The sequence below is a fragment of the Phyllostomus hastatus genome, unplaced genomic scaffold, assembly GCF_019186645.2.
Source record: "Phyllostomus hastatus isolate PE091 unplaced genomic scaffold, TTU_PhHast_1.1 phas_scaffold_585, whole genome shotgun sequence".
NCBI lineage: Eukaryota > Metazoa > Chordata > Mammalia > Chiroptera > Phyllostomidae > Phyllostomus > Phyllostomus hastatus.
Genome location: NW_025334037.1, coordinates 8668713 through 8689472, shown reverse-complemented (window position 1 = coordinate 8689472; position 20760 = coordinate 8668713). Strand labels below are relative to the sequence as shown.

The following is a 20760-nucleotide window of genomic DNA, read 5'->3' as shown; positions in this document are numbered from 1 at the left end:
CACTGGGATCTTGGTTTCTAAATCTACTTGGTAATACAAGGAAGATTCTGTGGCTGGGGCAGGGAAAGTGTAAGATGAATCTGGAACATGTATCTCACTGTGCCGTAAAGTAAGGAGGTGCTCAAAAACTGATAAGGACATTACCAGACCAATATAGAAGCCAGTCTGAAAGGATTGGAAGGGTCTGACTACGGGGGAATGCGTACATTTTGGGGACAAAACTTTTTTATCTTGATTGTGCTGGTGGTTATACAGCTGTGTATGTTTATTAAAACGCAGAACAAGAGACAATGAGAGCTGTAAAAAAGGTGAATTTTATTATATGTAAATTATACCTTAGTTAAAAAGAAAGGAACAATTTATAACCCACAGAGTAATGTAAGAATCCATGGATCTATGTTGATATACGTCAATACAGAAGGGAAGGAAACTCCTCCTTTTAGCAGAATGCCAACTGATAAATGTAGAATGGATGATGGAATTAGAAAATCATCCTTTAGCCACCAGCATGGTAATACTTATTTTCAGCAAGAATCATCAATGGGTTCTAAAAAAACTAGTGGGCAAAAGTTTGAAAAGAAATAAAATATTTACATAGCCTTAAAGTATCTTCCCACAAGATACTAATTGTAAAGGGGAAAACAGTAACTTTTTGGTAGAGAAATTAGGCAGATATTAACCTAACGAAGTGATCCAAGTTAATATAACAAGTTAGGACAAATAAGTATGTGCCTCCTGATGTGAGGATAACATATCACTTATATATCACTTCTGTGGTATTCCTGCCAAAAATACGTAACATGAATCCAATTTTAAGGCAACATTAGGGAAACTCAATTTGAGGGCGTTCTACAATAAACTAGTTTGTACTCTACAAATATCAGGGTCATGAAGGGAAAGAAAGACTGGAAAACTATTCCATTTTATTTTTTAATTTTTAGAGAGTGGGGAAGGGAGGGAGAAAGAAGAGGGAGAGAAACATCAATGAAAGAGAAAAACATTTATTGCTTGCCTCTCACACATGCCCTGACCCAACTGGGGACCAAACCTGCAACCCAGGATTTGTCCTGACTGGGAATTGAACCAGTGACCTTGGGCCTTGCAGGATGATGCCCAATCAACTGAGACATGATTCCATTTTGAAGAAGACTAAAGAGACATGAGAACTAAATGCAACTCATGAACATGACTTAGATGTTGGACCAAGGAGTTTTCTTTTGCTGTAAGGGACTTTAGTGTTACAACTGGCAAATTTCTGTAAGTTCTTTAGGTTAGATATACTTTATTAGTTGTTAACTTACTGTTCTGTAACCTCATTGTATTATTTGTAAGAATGTCTTGTTTTAGGAAATACACACTGAAATATTTAGGAGTAAAGGGATTTACTCTCAAAATTGGTCAGAAAAGATTTTTTTCATCTTTCTGTAAATCTGAGATTACTTCAAAATAAAGAGTAAATGTAAGTGCCAATATGTGATAAGCACTATAATACAGGTACGAAGTCAGTGCCTCCGTATTTATAAAAACAGAAATGGAAAAATCTCATTACTGGGCATGTTCAGGATTGCTTTACAGAGGCAATGAAATCCGAAGTGAGTCTTGAATAATTATTATCAGTTCACCATGGACAGAACAGGCTAAGGGCATTCTAAGAAGAGAGAAAAACAAGAGCAAAAAAAGCATAGGAAGCATGATGACAATATGATTAAACAACTCTAGGTAGTTTAGTGTGTTTGGCTGGAGTACAGGACTCTTCGTTGTGTGTGGAAGGGGATGGTGGAGATATGGCTGGAGCTGGGACTGAAGATGTGGGTGTGGGTTAGGCCAGATTGAAAAGGGTCTGACATGCCAGACAAGGGCATTCAGATAATTACTGTGGCAACAAAGTGGGGGCAGTGAAGGTTTTCAGGCTGCAGAGTAGTAAGTTCATATTTATGTTTTTAGAAAGATAACTTGCAGTGGCAGTATAAAAAACTGATCAGGTTTGCTTAAACCAAGGTGATTAAGAAATACTGAAAAACTGACAGAAATTGAAGACCAACTAAAGTATAAATAAGGACGGGGAAAATGAAGAATAGTGGGCTGTGAGGTCATGCAGATTATCTAGAGAGTGACAGCCAGAAGAATTTGGAAAGAATTTAACAATAAAACTGTGTATACGTATGGAAGGAAATTCTAGCAACCATGAAACTCATTATTTTTCATTATCGTCTTATCTTCAGATAATTCTTGAATATGCCAAATGCCTTCCCTCCCTACCTCTTGATTTTAAAAATTTAGCAAAATTATGTTTTTAAATGCAATGAAATATTAGTTATATAGTTCAATTTGGCTGTGTGCATAAAATGAGGAAGTAATTGTGTGTGGGAATTCTGGTTTTCAAACACTACAAGTTACCCACCTGAGTTAATTTGGGTGTATAAGCTTCCATTTCTTGTCTAATACTTTGAAAAGAATTAATAATGTCCTGACTTGTCGCATACTGTAGTGACTGGATAGGGGTCGGACCATGATAATACCTGAAGGTTAGCAAAGAAAGAAAGAAATTACACAGAATAAAGGTGCTCAATATTTGTTTTCCATATATTTTAGCAGTCTCAATACATTTTCTACAAAGCAAAAAAGATAGATTTCAATAAAATGATTTACTTCACATAAAATAAGATGCAAAAAGCAGAGAGAGACAGTATTTATTTTCCTGGCTTTGATCATTTAGGATCTTTTCCCGAGGTGCACAAAGTACCTTTCTAAGCAAAAAAAATACTGTACTGTTATGGTAACAAACTGACTAAACTTGAATGCTATTCTAGCAGAATATATTCTGCAATAACTTGTGCTGTATCAACCAAACTTACCTATCTGACTTCTTGAGGTTTAGTGCAATCGTTTTTATGGAATTATTTTTTCCCAAGTCTTCATATTCAATGGACTCTTGTAACTTCGCCTATAATTATTAACACAACACCTTTTATTGTAACTGTCCCTTATAAAAGTACTGAATATGACTAAAAGTAATACATATGACTAAAAAGGAAAACTGCACAGAGGGTAAATTATGAAGTCTTCCCCCCATGAGCTGCATTTCCTAGAGATGACTCCTCTACAGATGTTAAGTCCATTTTCTCGGCAATCAATTACAGAGAATACCTGTTTTCCTACACTGTAATTACGATTAAACTTTTAATTTTTGACAATCTGGTAGGTAAAAATGTATATTTTTCTACTCCCCCGCCAAATAAATAAAAAACTAATTTTATTGTATGTGTTATAAATACTTTCCTATGGTTTAAAAAAATTATTCCCTTTTTGCTTCATCTTCTGTGGATTAATTTTTGCTTAAATCTTTGATCCACTTGGAATTTATTTTAGAATAATGAGTAAAGTAGGGAATCTGAGCTTTTTTACTGAATTATTTATCAGGCATCTTAACACCATTTGCAGAATAATCTGTCTTTTCACACTGACTCTGAAATGCCATGTTTATCATACTCTTAATCCTCCATGTATCTGGGTTACTTTGAACTCTTTATGTCTTTCTTTTTTTATTATTTTTTTTTTTTAAGAGAAAAGAGAAGGGAGGGAGGGAGGGGAGGAAAGGGGAGAGAGAAACATTGATCTATTGTTCCGCTCACTTACACACTCAATGGTTGATTCTTGTATGTGCCCTGACTGCAACCTTGGTATACTGGGATGATGCTTTAACCAAAAGAGATAACCAACCAGGTACTTCTGAAATTTTTTTTTGGTCTTCTTGATTTCTTTTCTCCAATCAACTGCATTACACCAATCAGTGCAATTTCTTCAATTTTTAAATTTTTTAAAAAATTGATTTGAGAAAGAGAAACAGATTTGTTGTCCTATTTATTTATGTATTCATTGATTGATTCTTTTTTAAAAAGATTTTTATTTATTTATTTTTAGGGAGAGGGGAAGGGTGGGAGAAAGAGAGGGAAACATCAATGTGTGGTTCCCTCTCATGTACCTCCCCACTGGGGACCTGGCCCACAACCCAGGCATGTGCCCTGACTAGGAATTGAAAAAACGACCCCTCTGTTCACAGGCCAGCACTCAATTCATTGAGCCACACCAGCCAGGGCTGCTGGTTGATTCTTGCATGTGCCCTGACCAGGTATCAAACTCACAACCTTGGCCTACTGGGACAACACTCTAACCAACTGAGCTACCTGGCCAAGGCGATTTCTTCAATATTTAATGAAAAGACCTATGTACCTGTGAAATGCTAGGTTTAGCCCTGGCTGGGGTGGCTCAGTGGACTGAGTGCCGGCCTGCGAACCAGAGTCAACGGTTCGATTCCCAGGCAGGGCACATACCTGGGTTGCTGGTCAGGTCCCCAACTGGGGGTGTGTAAGAGGCAACCACACATCTATGTTTCTGTCCTTTTGCTTTCTTCCTCCCTTCCACTCTAAAAATAACTAAGTAAAATCTTAAAAAAAAAAAAAAAAAAGAAAGAAACAAAAGAAATGCTAGGTTTAATATGAGGGCCAAATCCTATCTTTTAAAATCATTATACACAAACCTTCAGTTTTTCTTTCTTTCACTGTTTAATATTTTCCCCTGGAAAACAGGACTATACATCAATATGTGCATACGCGTGCACGTGAAGGCAGAGAAAAACCATAATAAAAATAGTTAAAAGACTTGAGTCCATGGAAGGTTGACTGGCAAGACAAAACTGAGGAAGTACTTTTTAAAGTGTTCTAGAATTTAAGCCAAATGTTTAACGTGGTCAGAAGTACCGAGTCATTTGAAATAATCAAGAATCAACATAAAATACTAACAATTACATAAGATATCTGGAGAAATCTGAGCCTTAAATATTCCCAACTTTTTACCCATACCCTTTTGACTGCTGGCTGAAAACAGTCTGCATCTCTGGAATTTCCATCAACGCTGCTGGGCTCACCATTTTGTTCATTTTGTGCTTCTCTAAAAACAAGGAAAAGAAATGCATGTTAATCACAGGCAGAACACCATCGCAGCTCATCTTGGCTGTTCCGGAAAGCCCAGGCACTGCGCCTTGCATGTGTACTTAACTGTTTCCTGAGACCTGCTGCCAGGACCATGGCACTGTGGTGGTTAAATCTCTTGATGATGGCAGCATTACTGTTCTCCTTGACGGATTTAGAATTAGAAGTGGATGGCACAGAGGAAATGCCATAACCCTATAAGACAATTTAGTAGATTAAAAATCAAAATAAAGTTCTGATTTTATCTGTTAAGATACATGTTTAACTGAAAAAATTTTCTGGATGATGGGATTTTACTAAGTCTGAGCACTACTGTATCTTTATAGTGATACATTAAAAGTGAAATTATACACATAAAAAAATTAAGAAATGCCACTAACTCTTTTACCACCATCAAAAAACATTAACTTGAGTCCTGGCCAGTGTAGCTCAGTGGATTAAGTGCGGGCTGCAAACCAAGGGGTCGCCAGTTTGATTCCCAGTCAGGGCACATGCTTGGGTTGCAGGCCAGGTCCCCAGTGGGGGCCATGTGAGAGGCAACCACACATTGATGTTTCTCTCCCTCTCTTTCGAATTCTCTTCCCCTCTTTCTAAAAATAAGTAAATAAAACCTTTAAAAAAATCTTAACACGAGCTCTGCATTTTTTGAAGAGTAATTTTGGACCTAATTAGCAAAATATTAAATCAAAGAACAGAATACAGTGGGAAAAAAAGCATTAACTTTTGAAGTCAGATAGATATGAATTCAATTTCTGGCTTTATCAGTTTTATGATGTTAGTCTAGGCAACCTCTATAAAATGGGTTATTTGGAGAATTAAATGAGATAATATTTTCAAATGTATACTGAATGCATGCTATGGTTTGGCCCTGTAGTTACAAAGTTGACAAGACCTTGTGCCAAAGGAGCCAAAATACTAGTTAGTGGGATGCTAGGCTGTAACAAGCCAGTACACACAGTTAAGACTGACGGGTGCTATGAGAAAGCGGTCAAGCCCACTGGAGGAGAGGAGGGGTAGTTTGAAAAGCTTTGTGGAGTACCATATTGCAAGGCAGACATGGAGATAACATTCCATGATGGGCAAACTACTTAAAGATACAATGAAATACACAATGTGTCATGAGTTATATGTAGCTAAGTATAACTGCAATGAAAAGTGGGCCAGACATTGGTGAAATATAAGGCTGACAATTGACAAGTAAAACAAGATCACTTTTGAAAATGACAAATGTCATAGAGAAAATAAAGAGAAAGAGACGAGGTAGTGACTGGATTGGGAGGGGGAGCTACTTTAGATTGGGAGGTTAGAAAAAGTCTCTCTGCAAAAGTGACATTAGAACAGATATCTAAAAGATGGGTAGAAGCTAGTTGGAAAAACTAGAAGACATAGTAAAGACCCTGAGGTAGAAAAAACTTGGGATAGTTTTGAAGGCCATTGTGTCTGGAGCATTAATGAGTGGAAGTAGCCCAGACTGAGGTAGAAGTAGGCAGAGGCCAAATCAAGAAAGGCCTTGCAGGAGTTTTGATTTTATTCTCAGTTCAATAAGAAGCCATTTAAGAATTTTATGTAGAGCAATGTTATGATCTGATTTTTAACTCTTACTGATATGAGAGACTGACCTGTAGGGAACAAAGCAGAAATTGGAACAATTAGTAAGCTAAAGCAAACAATCAAGCCAAAGATGGCGGCAGCCTAAAAGCAAGAGGGTGTAAGTATCTGTGGAGATAAAGAGATGAAGACAGATCTTCTAGAGGTGAAGGGCAGCGAGGAATCAAGGAAACTCCTAGGTTTTGGCTTGAGCAAATGAATTCATGGTAATGTTCTTTTACTGAGATAAGGAAGACCCAGGAAGAAACAGGTTTGTGATGATGGAAATCAAAGGTTCCATTTTGGACATGTTATGTTGAGGTGTCTGTGAAGTATCTAGGTGAAGATACCAAGTAGGCAGTTGAATGATTTTGGAGTTCTGGGATTAGACAGACCAGCACTGTTTGGTATTAGTCATTGTTTATTTAGTATTTAAGGCAATGGAATACAGAGAATGCATTTAGAAGGAGGCCCAAGACAATATCCTGGGACAGTTATGACGACTAGAGGATGATAAGGGAAGACACACAACCAAAGGAAAAAATGAAGTGAATCAACCAACATTTCTTTTAAGGGGATCGATCACTTACACATCCATACAACTGAATAAGATGCAGGCACTAAAAAAATGAAAATAATAGTTAACAGATACAGTGAAAGAGAGAGAGACAGGCAGACAGACACTAAGATTTGTCATTCCACTTAGTTATGCATTCACAGGCTGAGTCTTGTACGTGCCAGGACTGGGGATCTAACCGCAAACTTGGTGTCTCGGGATGACACTCTAACCAACTGAGCTACCTGGCCAGGGCCTGATTAGATACATTTAAATACTGTAATACGATTTTCACTGAGGCTAACACCTCTATCACTGCCACATAATTATCATTTCTTTGTTTGTGGTGAGAACAATTACAATCTAGTTTCTTAGCAACTTCGAAATATGTAACACAGTACTGCTGATCGTGTTGTGCATTAGTACTACAAAACTTTTTGTTCCCTTAAACATCTTCCTAATTCTCCTACACCTTTCCATGGTCAGTGCTTTTAACCTCATTTTATAAGAAAACTGGATTTAGCAGTGTTAAAAAAAGAACAAGACGGAGTCTAAGCCAAGTAATTTGTTTTAAAGTCTATGAACTTGACAATTATGGCATATTTAGCATGGACTGATACTGGAAATAGGCAAAGTGAAGAAGAAAGTTACACATATACATGTAATAATATACCATACTTTTATTTTTTAAAAAAGCACAAAATCTTTTTTCTCATCACATTAAGTAAGCTACAATCTCTAAGCTTCTCTAAAATTTCATTCTCTCAGGATGATTAAGAGGGTTCTATCTGTAATATGTTGAAATTCATCAAGGAAGTCACTGAGTGCTGAGAATCACCAAGAAAAACCTGAATTTCATTATGGAAATGACTTACCTGGGACCAAAAGTAATTTTTAAAAATATATAATCTAGACTGTGCAACACAATTTTAACACTGGTTTTCTCACATGGAGAGTAAATATACTAAAACTAGAGGAAAGTTGAGGGGGGCAGGGGGAAGAGGGACTTCCAGTCAAGATGGTGGCATAGGCAGACATGGTACAACCTCCTTGCACAACTACATCAAAATTACAACTAAAATATAGAGCAATCATTCACAACCATCAGAAATTGAGTTCAATGAAGTCTGACAACTAAGGAATTAAAGAAACCACATCCATCCAGACTGGTAAGACTGGAGCAGACATGGAATAGACTGGTCCCTCACCCATGTGTGATGAATAGAAATTTGGGAGGGATAACTTGGGAGTGAGGAGTCCCAGCCCCACACCAAGCCCCATGGCTCAGGTTTCCAGTGTCAGGAACATAAGTCCCCACAACTTCTGGCTGCAAAAACCAGTGGGGATTGAGAGGGTGGAAGAAACTGCTGGAGCTCCAAGCAGTTCCTCTTAAAGAACTCACACACACACTTAGACCGATTCACTCCCTCTGAGGGGTAACCCAGCACTGGGATAGCAGCTTGAAAGGCATGGGTGGTATACAGGGAGAAAGTGAAGTGTCTGGCATCAAGGCAAGCAGAAGCCATTGTCTCTTTTCTAAACCCTCCCACTACAGAGCTTACAAGCTGGTGCCACATCTGAGACTCCATCAACCTGGCTAACACTGTTGTGACCCACCTTGGAGATCCCCAGAGACTATGCTCCACCCAAATTATGGGCCCACCGAAGCTGCCTTTCCATATGAATGGCTGGTCTTGGCTCACCCCTCACAACTTCCTAAATCCTCTCAAACAGGCAACAGCTGGCCTCAAGTGAGCAGCAGGCCTGGCATCAGCCCTGGCATCAGCAGTAGCCAGCCTGGATTCATAGCTTGGCTTCATCTGGGAATCTCCAAGCCAGCACAAGTAGCAGCCCTCTGATTGTTTTACAGCTCAGGCATGGTTGCCCCCAGCAAAGCACAGGTGGGGGCTGACCTTGGCTTGTACCACCCGAGAAACCGCAGGGCCAGCACACCCAGTGGACAACTACAGACCATGGTTGAAGCACCACCATGTTGACCCAGCTCAGCTGAATCGTACACAGAGTTGGAGGTTGGTGGTTAAGTGGTCACAGTCAGTCCTTGCAACTGACTGGCCTGGGTAAATCTCTCCTATTGATCTGCCAACAGCAACCAAGGCTCAACTACAACAGGAGGTTATACTGAGCCCACACAGAGGGCACATGTCAAGTACCCAGCTTTGGAGGCAGAGGAGGCTGTGCAACTGTACCCTATGTGACACCTACTACATTAGGCAACACTACCAAGGCACAGAGGCCAAGCAGCTCTACCTAATACATAGAAACAAACACAAGAAAGCTGCCAAAATGATGAGATAAGATGCATGGCCCAATTGGAAGAACAGATCAAAACTCCAGAAAAAGAGCTAAATGAAAGGGAGATAAACGATCTATCAGATGCCAGTCAAAACAATGGTTATAAGGATGCTCAAAGAACTATGTGAGGACCTCAACAGCATAAAAAAGATCCAGTTAGAAACAAAGTATACACTAACAGCAGTAAACAATTTATAGAGAATCAACGGTAGAGTGGATGAAGCCGAGAATCAAATCAATCATTCGGAACAAGAAGGATAGTGTAAGTAGCCTCTGGGACAACTTCAAGAGGTCCACATTCACATCACAGGGGTGCCAGAAGAAGAGAAAGAGATTGGAAATCTATCTGAAAGAAAACTTCCCTAATTTGGTGAAAGGAATAGAAATGCAAATCCAGGAAGCAGAGTCCCAAACAAGATGGATGCAAAAGGCTCACTCCAAGACACATTATAATTAAAATGCCAAAGGCTAGAGATAAAGAAAGAATCTTAAAAGCAGTAAGACAAAGGAAGTTAGTTATCTGCAGGGGAGTTCCCATAAGACTATCAGCTGATTTATCAAAAGAAATTTTGCAGGCTAGAAAGGATTGGCAAGAAATATTCAAAGTTCAAAAAGCAGGGACCTACAGCCAAGATTGCTCTACCCAGCAAAGACATATATCATTTAGGAGTGAAGGGCAGATAAAGAGCTTCCCAGACAATAAAAAACCAAAGGAGTTCATCATCACCAAACCATGTTAAAGGGACTTATTTAAGAAAAACATCAAAACTATGAACAATAAATGGCAAAAAATACCTATCTATCAACAACTGAATCCTAAAAACAAACTAAGGAAACAAGAATAATAGAGACAGAATCATGGATACAGAGAGCGTTTTGATGGTTTCCAGATGGGAATGGGGTATGGAGGAGTGGGTGTAGAGGTGAGGGGTTTAAGAAGTACAAATAGGTAGTTATAGAATAGCCATGCGGATGTGAAGTGGTGCAGTATAGGAAGTGAAGTAGCCAAAGAACTTATACACATGACCCATGCACATGAACAATGGTGGGGGATTGCCTGAGGGAGTGGCAGGTGCTGGGTGGAGAGGGGCAAAGGGGAAAAATCAGGGCAACTATAACAGCATAATCAATAAGATATAATTAGAAAAGTAAAAATCATAAAGCCTCAGAAAAGGGGAAAAAACAAAACAAAATAATAAAGAAGGTATGAGCATCTGTACACAACCAGCAGAAAAGGAGCCAGAAAAGGGGAAGAAAACCAAAACGTAAGAGTGTAAAAATAACCTAGGAAGGCAGGTTTCTTTTATCTGAAAGAGAGAGAGAGAGAGAGAGAGAGAGAGAGAGAGAGAGAGAGAGGGAGGCAGGCAGGGAGGGAGGGAGGGGCAGGGATGGAATTCACCTTCATTATCAGAAGGTGTCACCTCTTTCTCCATGACTGATAAACATTTAAGTTTAGAGCCATCAGTTAAGGTAGGTAGCTCATACTTGATGGTCTGGCTGTTGAAACAGATTAGGGCTAGCGTGGAGTATAGGGCTCACTCACGGTAGGTAAATAATAGCAGTCAACAAATGTTTATGTTTTCCCTGTCTACTAATATTTATCCACATTTGTAGAGATTAACATTAGCTAGAGCATTAAGCCAGACTCATCAACATGTTAAGCCTTCATTATTACCTGGAGAACTATTGATGGGAGAGCTAGAAAATTCTTTTTAAAAAGCTTTAGCAACTCATATAGGAATTTGTTTTCCAAGGCAACTTTAATTGTGAACAGTACTACTGAAAAGCGCTTGTGATAAATAACTCCACACAACAGTATTTTGTTTGATTTACATTCTCACAATTAGAACTTCCTCACTAAAGGCAAATTAGAACTATAAAAATGTTGAAGACTAGTAAAAGACTGTTTTCTCTTGTAAATCCTTTACTATTACTTACCTCATCTAATGGTTTATCTTCCAAAGCTGTCAAATCAAGTAGTGGGTTTTTCACTCCTAATGAAACCATTGTTTTTAACCCTAGAAAATAAATGAAATAAAATTCGATCAACTTTTAGCTTTCTTGGCACACTCCCGATCAACTTTTAGCTTTCTTGGCACACTCCCCCTCCCAGGAGCACCCTGAGCCTTCCCCTCTCAAGCGTCCATCTCCAAACTCTCAGGGACCCCGTGAGACTTGCAACCAGGGGACCAATGGGCAGCTGGAGCTTGTCCAGTACTAACCCTCTGAACATGTCTCCAAAGGCCCCCTTTTCTCTGACTTCCCAGTTGGCCAAAACAACCCCATCTCAGCACATTTCTGTACTAAAACATTTCTAGAGAGCCAAAGCAGCCTTGCCTAGGCTCTCTCCTGTGGCTTTTTCTAACCTAAGCCCTTGTTTCACTACCCCCAGCTTTAATAAATGTACCCCTCCCCCCAAAAAGGTCTTACCTTTCTAGAAATTAAAACACATTAACAGCACTGAGAAGAGCAAATTAAATGGTAGAATGTATCAGATATAAACAGTTACCTTTTTCATCTATTTTGGCACATTCTGCAAAGAGGTCCTTTGACCCTGTATTCAGCCGGTCCCTGTGAAAATAATGGGACTGAAAAAAACGTGTCCAGAATTCCTTTTCTGTCATGCTGTGGGGAACATTTTCTGCATATTTCATTTTTACTGTGGAATGGAAGAAAAACCATAATAGTTACACACCACATTTCCACTTCTTAAAACCTCAAATTATTTGAAATATAGACTAGTAGCAAAAACTAGATTGTAAATAAACTTCATATTCTCAACTTTATATTCTGTATACAATAATCTAATTATAAATATGAAATATAACTTGAGAGGTTAGGTGAGGCACTAGCTTTTTAAGAATCTTAACACATTTTTTAAAAAAAATATTGATTTCAGAGAGAAAGGGGGGACACATTGATTTATTGTTCCACTTATTTATGCATTCACTGGTTGATTCTTTTTTTTTTTTTTAGACTGTATTCATTTTTATTTTTAGAGGGAGGGGAAAAGAGGGAGAAAGAGAGGGAGAGAAACATCAACGTGTGGTTCCCTCACATGTGCCCTCCACTGGGGACCCAGCCTGCAACCTAGGCATGTGCCCTGACTGAGAATTGAACCAGAAACCCTTTGGTTCTGAGGCACTCAATCCACTGAGCTACACCAACCAGGGCTCACTGGTTGATTCTTACATGTGCCGTGATCGGGGATCAAACCTACAACCTTGGTGTGTCAGGACAATACTCTAACCAACTGAGCTACCTGTCCAGGGATTTTCTTTGATTATTTATATATAGCATATGCATTTCCAATCTAAGGCACTGTGTTAGGTGCTGGGGAAATAAAGACCTCAACACCCACTGTACTATTTATCAGTAGAGGTTAATTATGAGCATGGCCTCTTGAGTCAGAGCTTGAGTTTAAAATTCTAGGTATGACACTTTAATATGGGGTAACAATAGTATTTACTTCATGGGGTATTTTTTGATGACTAAATGAGTTTATATATCTAAAGGCTTTAGAATGGTGTCTGGCACATCCAAACACTATACAATTACATTATTATCAGAAAGGTATGTAAATAATTACATTACAATGTGGTAACTCTTTGAGGCAGACACAAGGCCGCACAGAAAGAAACGGGAAGAGGCTCATATCTGTCCAAAGAAGTCAGGATTTTACAGAGGCGGCAATGAGGTGATGCTTGAACAAAGTCCTGTGGTAAAGGTAGGGGCAGGAATGAGGAAGTGGGGAGAAAGAACTGGTTTAAAAGAGCACTGGTTGGTCAGAAAAATGACTAAAGCAGTAGCTCTCAACCTTGGCTGTACATCATAAACCATTAAGGCTGAGATCAAAACATTTATACTTTTAGAATGGCAAGGGGAACTTTGTGAGGAAGGTTACTGTTGCAGGGAACATGAAGGACGATTTGAGTTAGTGCTCTGGAGAACTCATCTATTGATGCCTATAGATGATGAGATCTTTTTCAGGTACAGCTAAGGATACATAAAGTTTAAGAATCACTGATGAGAAGAATGGAAAAGTCATTATATCAATGAATTGATGACAGCACAATTTATACTAAACCCTAATGTCTACCATATATCAGAGGCTAGAAAATGTACTTCACGTATTTCGTTGCACTTGATAAGGAATAAAACTTAAACCTTTTGTTTTTCATTGATATAACACTGAATTTATCCAAACAAATATTTTGATTATCTGAAAGAACTGATTCTTCTTACCTGCTGGATAGGTTCTAAATATGGACTCAATGATATCAGAGGTTAAATTGTATCTCAAACCATTACATCCATCTGTTTGGGGCCGGACATCAGCCTAAAATAAAGACCATATATACAGGAGTGAAAAAAGTAGGTTTACAGTTGTGAGTATGTGAAACAGAGTTTACTCTTGTACTATTATTTCTTTGTACTACTACCACAGTAATCCTATTTTTTGCCAACTCTGTATTTGTTAAAATATGGGAGGAAGATGTTTAAGCATGCAACAGACACTGGACAAGGTGGGAAAAAAGATTTTCTGAACGAATTAGGGACAGAGGTAAGTCCCTCACCTTACTTTTGCAGAGACAAAGAAGCCTGGCCTGGTTTCATGTAATCACACTGACCTATAAAATCTGCTTCCTTGAAAATCCTACCTGGTCAAACAGACCTGTTCATGTGTGGCCAACAACAGAGAGCTACAGGAGCTTTAACATAAACTTGTACAGTTATAAAACTAAAACACACCTTTCTCACTAAATATGGAAGTATTATCTGACTGGTTTCTTTAAGAAAGATATCATTAATTCATTACCAAGCACACAGAAAGATGACAAACACATAATCAGTACTCAAATTTTTGTAAAATCTATAACTATTGCTTTGGTTCCACCATCCCATTCTCTGATTCCACAGGTAAGGTACTCCAACTTTTTCTCTAAGATACATATTACAAATCTTATTTTTTCTATAATATGATAGTCATTATACATTTAACTTTGTATTGTATAGCAACCAAAAAGAAAGGTGGCAGAAAACCCTAAATTTGAAAGAACTAGGGGAAATAAGTATTAGTCCAATTGCTACAAGATTCTCTTTCAAAAGACCATTTGGTGTCCAGCGTGCTAGGCTCTAGTCCAGAAACCAAGAAAAATAACTAGAAAAAATATAAATAAAAAAAAAATACTGCATGTACTTAAAAATACTTTAGAAGAATACCATGAATACCAAAGTGTCCATTAATTTACTTTTAGGGAAATACTAAATTTTAAAAAGAAATGGCATTGTTAATACACAATCAGGGTTTTCTTTAACCCCCACCCCCTTCAGGAATCTAAAGGGTCACATACCAGAAAAGCTGCAGAAATGCCAACATCCTGCTTATGATTGGACGTGGAAGAACTCTCTGTTGAGTTTACATTTAAACGATTGGCCCAGAATTCCTCAGCACTTATCACTTGACTCACAACAAGGTCTTTATAAAGCTGAAACAAAACAGGATCTTCTTGCAGCATTCTGGGGATAGAACATATTGAATACATTGAACTTCCTAGAACAAAACACCATTTAGGTAACATTTTAAAGATTTTAACAACATGAAATACCAAAACACACAACTTTCATTTTTTGATGATTAAGCAACAGAGGTCATTTAATTTGTTAGTAACTGAAAGTAAAAACAATAAAACCCAAATAACCCCACATTTTTGGAGGAACAAATAAATTGGAGATAAATGCAAGTCTGAAGAAGCCAAGACTAAAATTCTTTGAGGTTATGAATTTGGTCTCACTCATCTATCTCTGTATCCCAGTAATAAAAAGGTCACTGTATCTGTACTTGTATTGCACTCTATTCTTTTTCACAAATAAAGGTGAATGGAGAAGAGAGGAAGTATGCTTGAGATTTTCTAGCAACTAATTTTTCATGGTGATAAGCACTTGGATCCATAAGCACAGATCACCTGAAAGATACTGGTGGTAGAATTCATCTTACCAGAAATTCTCACTGCTTTACATGTTTTCTCAAGTTTTTAACACTATAACTTATTTCAGGTTTCTTATTCACAAGCATACTTCTTCTTTTTAAAAATTTTATTTATTTTCAAAGAGAGAAGAAGGGAGGGAGAAAAGAGAGGGAGAGAAACATCAATCTGCAACCCAGGCATGTGCCCTGACTGGGAATCAAACTGACGACCTTTTGGTCTTGCAGGCTGGTGCTCAACTCAGAGCCACACCAGCCAGGGTGCAATCACACTTCTGATAGTTCAATATCTCTGTGACAGAAAACTGGGAAAAGGAATTAAGGGACATATTAGCACCTTCAAGTCTCAGTTCTGCTCCTTATCAGATGTTAAGGCTCAAGGCAGTTAATTTACAGTATTTTACCACATATAATGCATATTTTCTTGCCCAAATTTTTTAAGGAAAGATAAGGATGTACCTTATTCATGGGTATTACTAATTCCGTATCTATATATATTTTTAAAATTTTTTATTTATGCTTATTCATTAAAAGTGTACTCTAAAAAGCAACAATGATATCTATATGCAAAACAATACTCTGGCATACAATGATCAGTTTTTGTTTCTAAATATAACAAATAAAAATTGAATTAAGAAACTGAAACAAAAGATTTTTTCCCTGGAGTTTGGGTCACAAACGTGGGTGTGCATTATACATAGGAGCACATTATACACAGCAAAAAGCAAAATACTGTAACACAAAATAAAGCAAATATGGCAAAATCATAACTGTACTATTTAGGTGGGATATATTATATAGGTATATATTGTACCATTCTTTAAATTTTTCTGTAATTTTGAAGATTTTCATAGTAAATTGGGAGTGGGACTGGCAAAATTATACATTCTCATTTGCCCAATGCTTCATAGTTAGTAAGATGCTGAAGCTGAAAACCATACACAGAGGTAATGATACCACAGCTTGTATTTTCGGGATGAGAAATAGCAAGCTATTAGTCTACAAGACTGCAGAGAACCTAGTATCTCTTCAAAAGGCTATTCTTTTCCTCCTTCACCTGTTTTTCTCTTCAAGTTCTTTATTTGCTTTCTTCTTGAATTTGGGCAGCAGCTGCTGAAGAAGGTCTTTCACTGCATCTCGCTCCTTGACCGCTGTGCTTTCATTGGAAAAATGGAAGTTAGTTGTGTCCCCTGCATGTAGGACCAGCTGAAGCTGAATTTTTGCTTTTCCTTCTGGACTGATTTTCTGGCCTAAAAAGAAATATGAGGTTAATCAGATGAGGACATGCACACTGTGGAAACTGCCATCCATAGGTTACTTACTTTGCAGAAATGTACTCTTCTTAAATAATCTATTACATGGTTCTACAAATTCACTGCTAACACTCTGCTCCCTCCATTAGTGTTCTTTGTGTTATGGCACTTTTCACCCACGGCCTCCACCTCCAGATAATAAAGGGCTTTTGTTTGCATTCACAGGGGGCAGATATCTTTAAAGCTTTCTAAACAGTCAGCAAGGAGTCCCAATTATACTCTGAACAGCCGTCTTCAATCAACATTATCATTAATAAAAATAAAAATGAACAGCTGCTTTCAAACAACATAATCATCATGACTCAAACTCCAAAACACAGCCGATGGCTTGCTTACTTAGTTGCAAAGGAAGATACGTAATTTTACATTTGAGAGATCTGGTGCCACCACTTTAACCAAGTGATCAAATTAGTCTCATTAAGAGCAGGACAAGCTGATACAGTAGGCTTTCTGAGGTGACAGAATAGGAAGTAAACACCAGCACCTATATATTAAGAGACTATCAAACACAATCAGAATGTATAATATTCTGTAAACCTACACTCTTAAAGAAAAGACTAAAGAACTACAATTACATACATGAATGCAGACTGTACACTGGTTTAAAAAAATGACAATTCTAAGATACATTACTGGGACAACTGGGGAAATATAAAATCGTCTGAGTATTAAAATTTTTGTGGTGTGATAATATAAGCAGTCAATCAATGTATACACACAAAATAAAGCAAATATGGCAAAATAGTAACTGTACTACTTAGGTGGGATGTCATATAGGTATACATTGTAGCATTCTTTATATTTTTCTGTGACTTTGAAGATTTTCATAGAAAATTGGGACTGGGACTGGCAAAATATACTACACAACAGAGAATGTGTATTCTCAAAGAGTGGTGCTTATCTTTTGGAGGGGCTTTGTCCCGTTAAAGGCGTGACTCATGGTAGTGTGGACGCGCTGTCTAGAACTCTCAGCCCAAACCAACTTTTTTCCATGAAGATACTGCTTCCACACCAACAGTTTAGATGAAGTACCTTACTGCCAAAAGCAGCGATGTGGAACGATTTACACTGCCAGCAGCTGTTCCATTATCCCATTCCTACAAAACACTCTTAGGTTTCTTTTCTTAGTCACTGCTTTATCCTTGCTCTAGCTTAGCTCTTGCCTCTGAGAGGCCTACTTCTGAAGTTTTCTTCTTTTATTAAAGATTTTATTTACTTATTTTTAGAGAGAGGGGAAGGGAAGGAGAAAGAGAAGTAGAGAAACATTACATCAACGTGAGAAACATCGACTGGCTCCCTGACTGGGTACTGAACCCACAGCCGAGTTATATGTCTGACTGGGAATCGAACTCCCAACCTTTTAGTGCATTGGCCATACTGGCAAGGACAGGTATATTAAGAGGATATCACAATGAGTGTGTTTTCAGATGTTTAGGGCTCCAGATTAACAGAGGAAGTTACTAATTTATGAGTCTGTTGTAGAATAAATATTAGTCTGTAGGACTATTATCAGGAACTTTGTAAAGCTTTTATTTTTAAACAAAAACAGAGTTTTAAAGGAAGGTAATGTTACCAGGATAGTGGGGAAAATGACATAATAGCTTAGGCAGTACTGAATTATGATAGATTATAAATAGTATTTTTTGCTGAAAATGTAAGATTCTAAGTTATTTCAGTGGAGAAAGAGGAAGATCTTGACCATTTCCAGCAGCAAGTAGAGGTAAGTCTTTGGGCAACTATTCATACACCAAGGACATTTATAAATTGAGCACTTGCAGGTTGAGAATTGTCTATTTTTCAAAATGTCATGTTCCTTGAAATCTACACATAATTTTATCCAGGAGAAGAATCTTATATCCAGGAAAATACTAAAATCCGTATGAATGGTTACAGTTAAGATAACCACAATTTGTCAAGGACTTTGTTGCTCAGACTCCCCCGGAATCTCTCACACTCAAGACCTTCAGCGAGGTGAACTGCAGAACTCCCTTTCAGAGCAAAGGTTCTAAGTCTCAGAATTTGCTTAGTGCTTTTAAACTCAACTATTATTGAGCAAGAGTACCAAACCCTTTGGGTAATGTTTCAGAGTTAATCTTGCAAATTTGGAAAGAGAAAGGGTTTTGATTTTTGCCATCATATTTGAAAATCATTAAAAAATGCTTTGTATTTCTCCCATCTACATTCAGTATAAAACTGAATTATCTTCTCAACAGATGATGGCCACCTAACTAAAAATTAATTAGACAACTTGCTTAAATGATACAATTTTATTAAAGGGCAATCTGGTATCACTCATCAACACTTTAAATGCATGAGCCATCTGAACCAGTAAATTCACTGCACGGATGTATTCTGTATGTATCACCTCACAAAGGTATTAGCATACAGATCAGTACTACAACACTGTTTGCAATAACAAAATTCTGGACACTTCCTAAATGACCTTCTACAGAGGAAAGGTTAAATACGTAACTATAGATCCATTCAGTGGACTACTGTGCAACTCCTAAAAGAAGGTATACAGAGAGGTCTTTACATGAGGGAGATTTATATATGTACATACGCTATTACGTGGCAAAGGCTATTATAGAATTACACATATTCAGTAATATAAGTGGGACTAGCTGGTCCCACTTTGTAATTATTTTTGTATGGTTCATTTTTTCGGACATTACAATTAAAAACTCACAGATTTTTATAAGCACGTTCTAAAATTACCAACAAATATGACTTACATTTAATATCTCCATACATATGGCTGATTGTAAATCTGTCTTTGCCTTCAGGTGCCCAAGCAATTCTTTCTGCCATGAGGTATAGAGCTCCATCCTGCTTCTTCTGACGCACCTTCTTTACTATCAGCAAAACTTCTTCAGATGAAGTTGCCATGATGGCTACAAGGTGCTACTAGAGACAAAAAGATTTCACATCTCAGTTAGGGTCAGAATTACTGACTTCTAGAGTCCCTTCCAAATTCAAAACCTAAATAATGAGGGAGGAAAAGTCTCTTCCCTCATTCAAAGTTGAAGATAAAGTTGTATGGCATTTTTTAAAGCCAAACTTCATTTTTCTCATACTATAGGTATGCATTTACATAACACAGTCTTTAACATCTGGCAGTGTTTAAACCATTCCCATATGTGCTAATCAGAGTATTTCAACTTATTTTTATTTTCCTGTTATATCCTTAAATCTTAACTGCACGACTTGACTACAAATATGTGGTCTTTTATGTAATCTATATTTAGAATCGTGTAACTTCAGAATTACAAAGGACCCTGTAAATATTTAGTTCAAACTGTTTTAACTAGTTGAAATAACTAAGGGCTGCAGGGTTTGTGTGGCTGCCCAAGAACCACTCCCAGAGCTGAAACTACACCCACATTCCCTAATCCCCAGTCTAGGTTTCTTCCAGTATGCTTGAAAATGAAACTCAGTTTTTTAGAAAATTTCTTTTTATTGTTTAAAATGTTACAGATAACAGCATTGCATTTTGGATTATAATAGTCAAGTCAAAGATTATACTCCTGACTACAACCTTGTTGATTTTCTTACTATATGCAAAGCATTAAAACAGCAGCTGGGTAGAGAAGTAGGGTTGTCAGATAAAATATAAGATGCTTAGGTAAATTTGAATTTCAGATAAACAAATTTTTAGTGTAACTATGTCCCAAATATTGCATATACTAAGCCATTACGTTGTTTATCTAAAATTCAAAGTAAACTGGGTTTCTTGCATTTCTATTTGCTACATCTGGCAACTCCTTGCAGATCCATATCTCCAGCAAACAATGCAGTTTCATAAGAAAGGCATAAATAATAAGCGCAGTGATACAAGCAACCAGGTGATCAGAGCATCTCAACGGCCACAGTAGAGCACCTGGAAGAGATGCTAACTGCAGTTCCTAAGTTTTGATTAGTGGATGGATGGCTTAGTGTGATGGTTTTGAAGTTCAATTGTCCTTAGTTAAGTCCAAAATTCACTGCTCACTAGCTGTGTAAACTTGGATAAATTAA

The 20760-nt window shown here is 37.6% G+C and overlaps 1 protein-coding gene across 4 annotated transcripts in view; it reads right to left on the bottom strand.

Moving 5' to 3' along the window:
• Positions 1-20760, bottom strand: part of GTF2H1 (general transcription factor IIH subunit 1) — a 36252-nt gene that overhangs the window by 8034 nt on the left and 7458 nt on the right. For 2 of the 4 annotated variants that reach the window (XM_045825282.1, XM_045825281.1), the window contains 10 exons: positions 19479-19647; positions 16488-16680; positions 14799-14964; positions 13690-13783; positions 11954-12103; positions 11383-11462; positions 5056-5183; positions 4860-4947; positions 2856-2944; positions 2402-2519 (listed from right to left, as the gene is read on the bottom strand). In XM_045825282.1, the coding sequence (XP_045681238.1) occupies positions 2402-2519; positions 2856-2944; positions 4860-4947; positions 5056-5183; positions 11383-11462; positions 11954-12103; positions 13690-13783; positions 14799-14964; positions 16488-16680; positions 19479-19632 (1260 nt within the window). In that variant the 5' untranslated portion in view covers positions 19633-19647. Of the gene's footprint in view, positions 1-2401; positions 2520-2855; positions 2945-4859; positions 4948-5055; positions 5184-11382; positions 11463-11953; positions 12104-13689; positions 13784-14798; positions 14965-16487; positions 16681-19478; positions 19651-20760 lie in introns of all 4 variants that reach the window. The other 2 variants (XM_045825279.1, XM_045825278.1) reach the window with 1 other exon arrangement.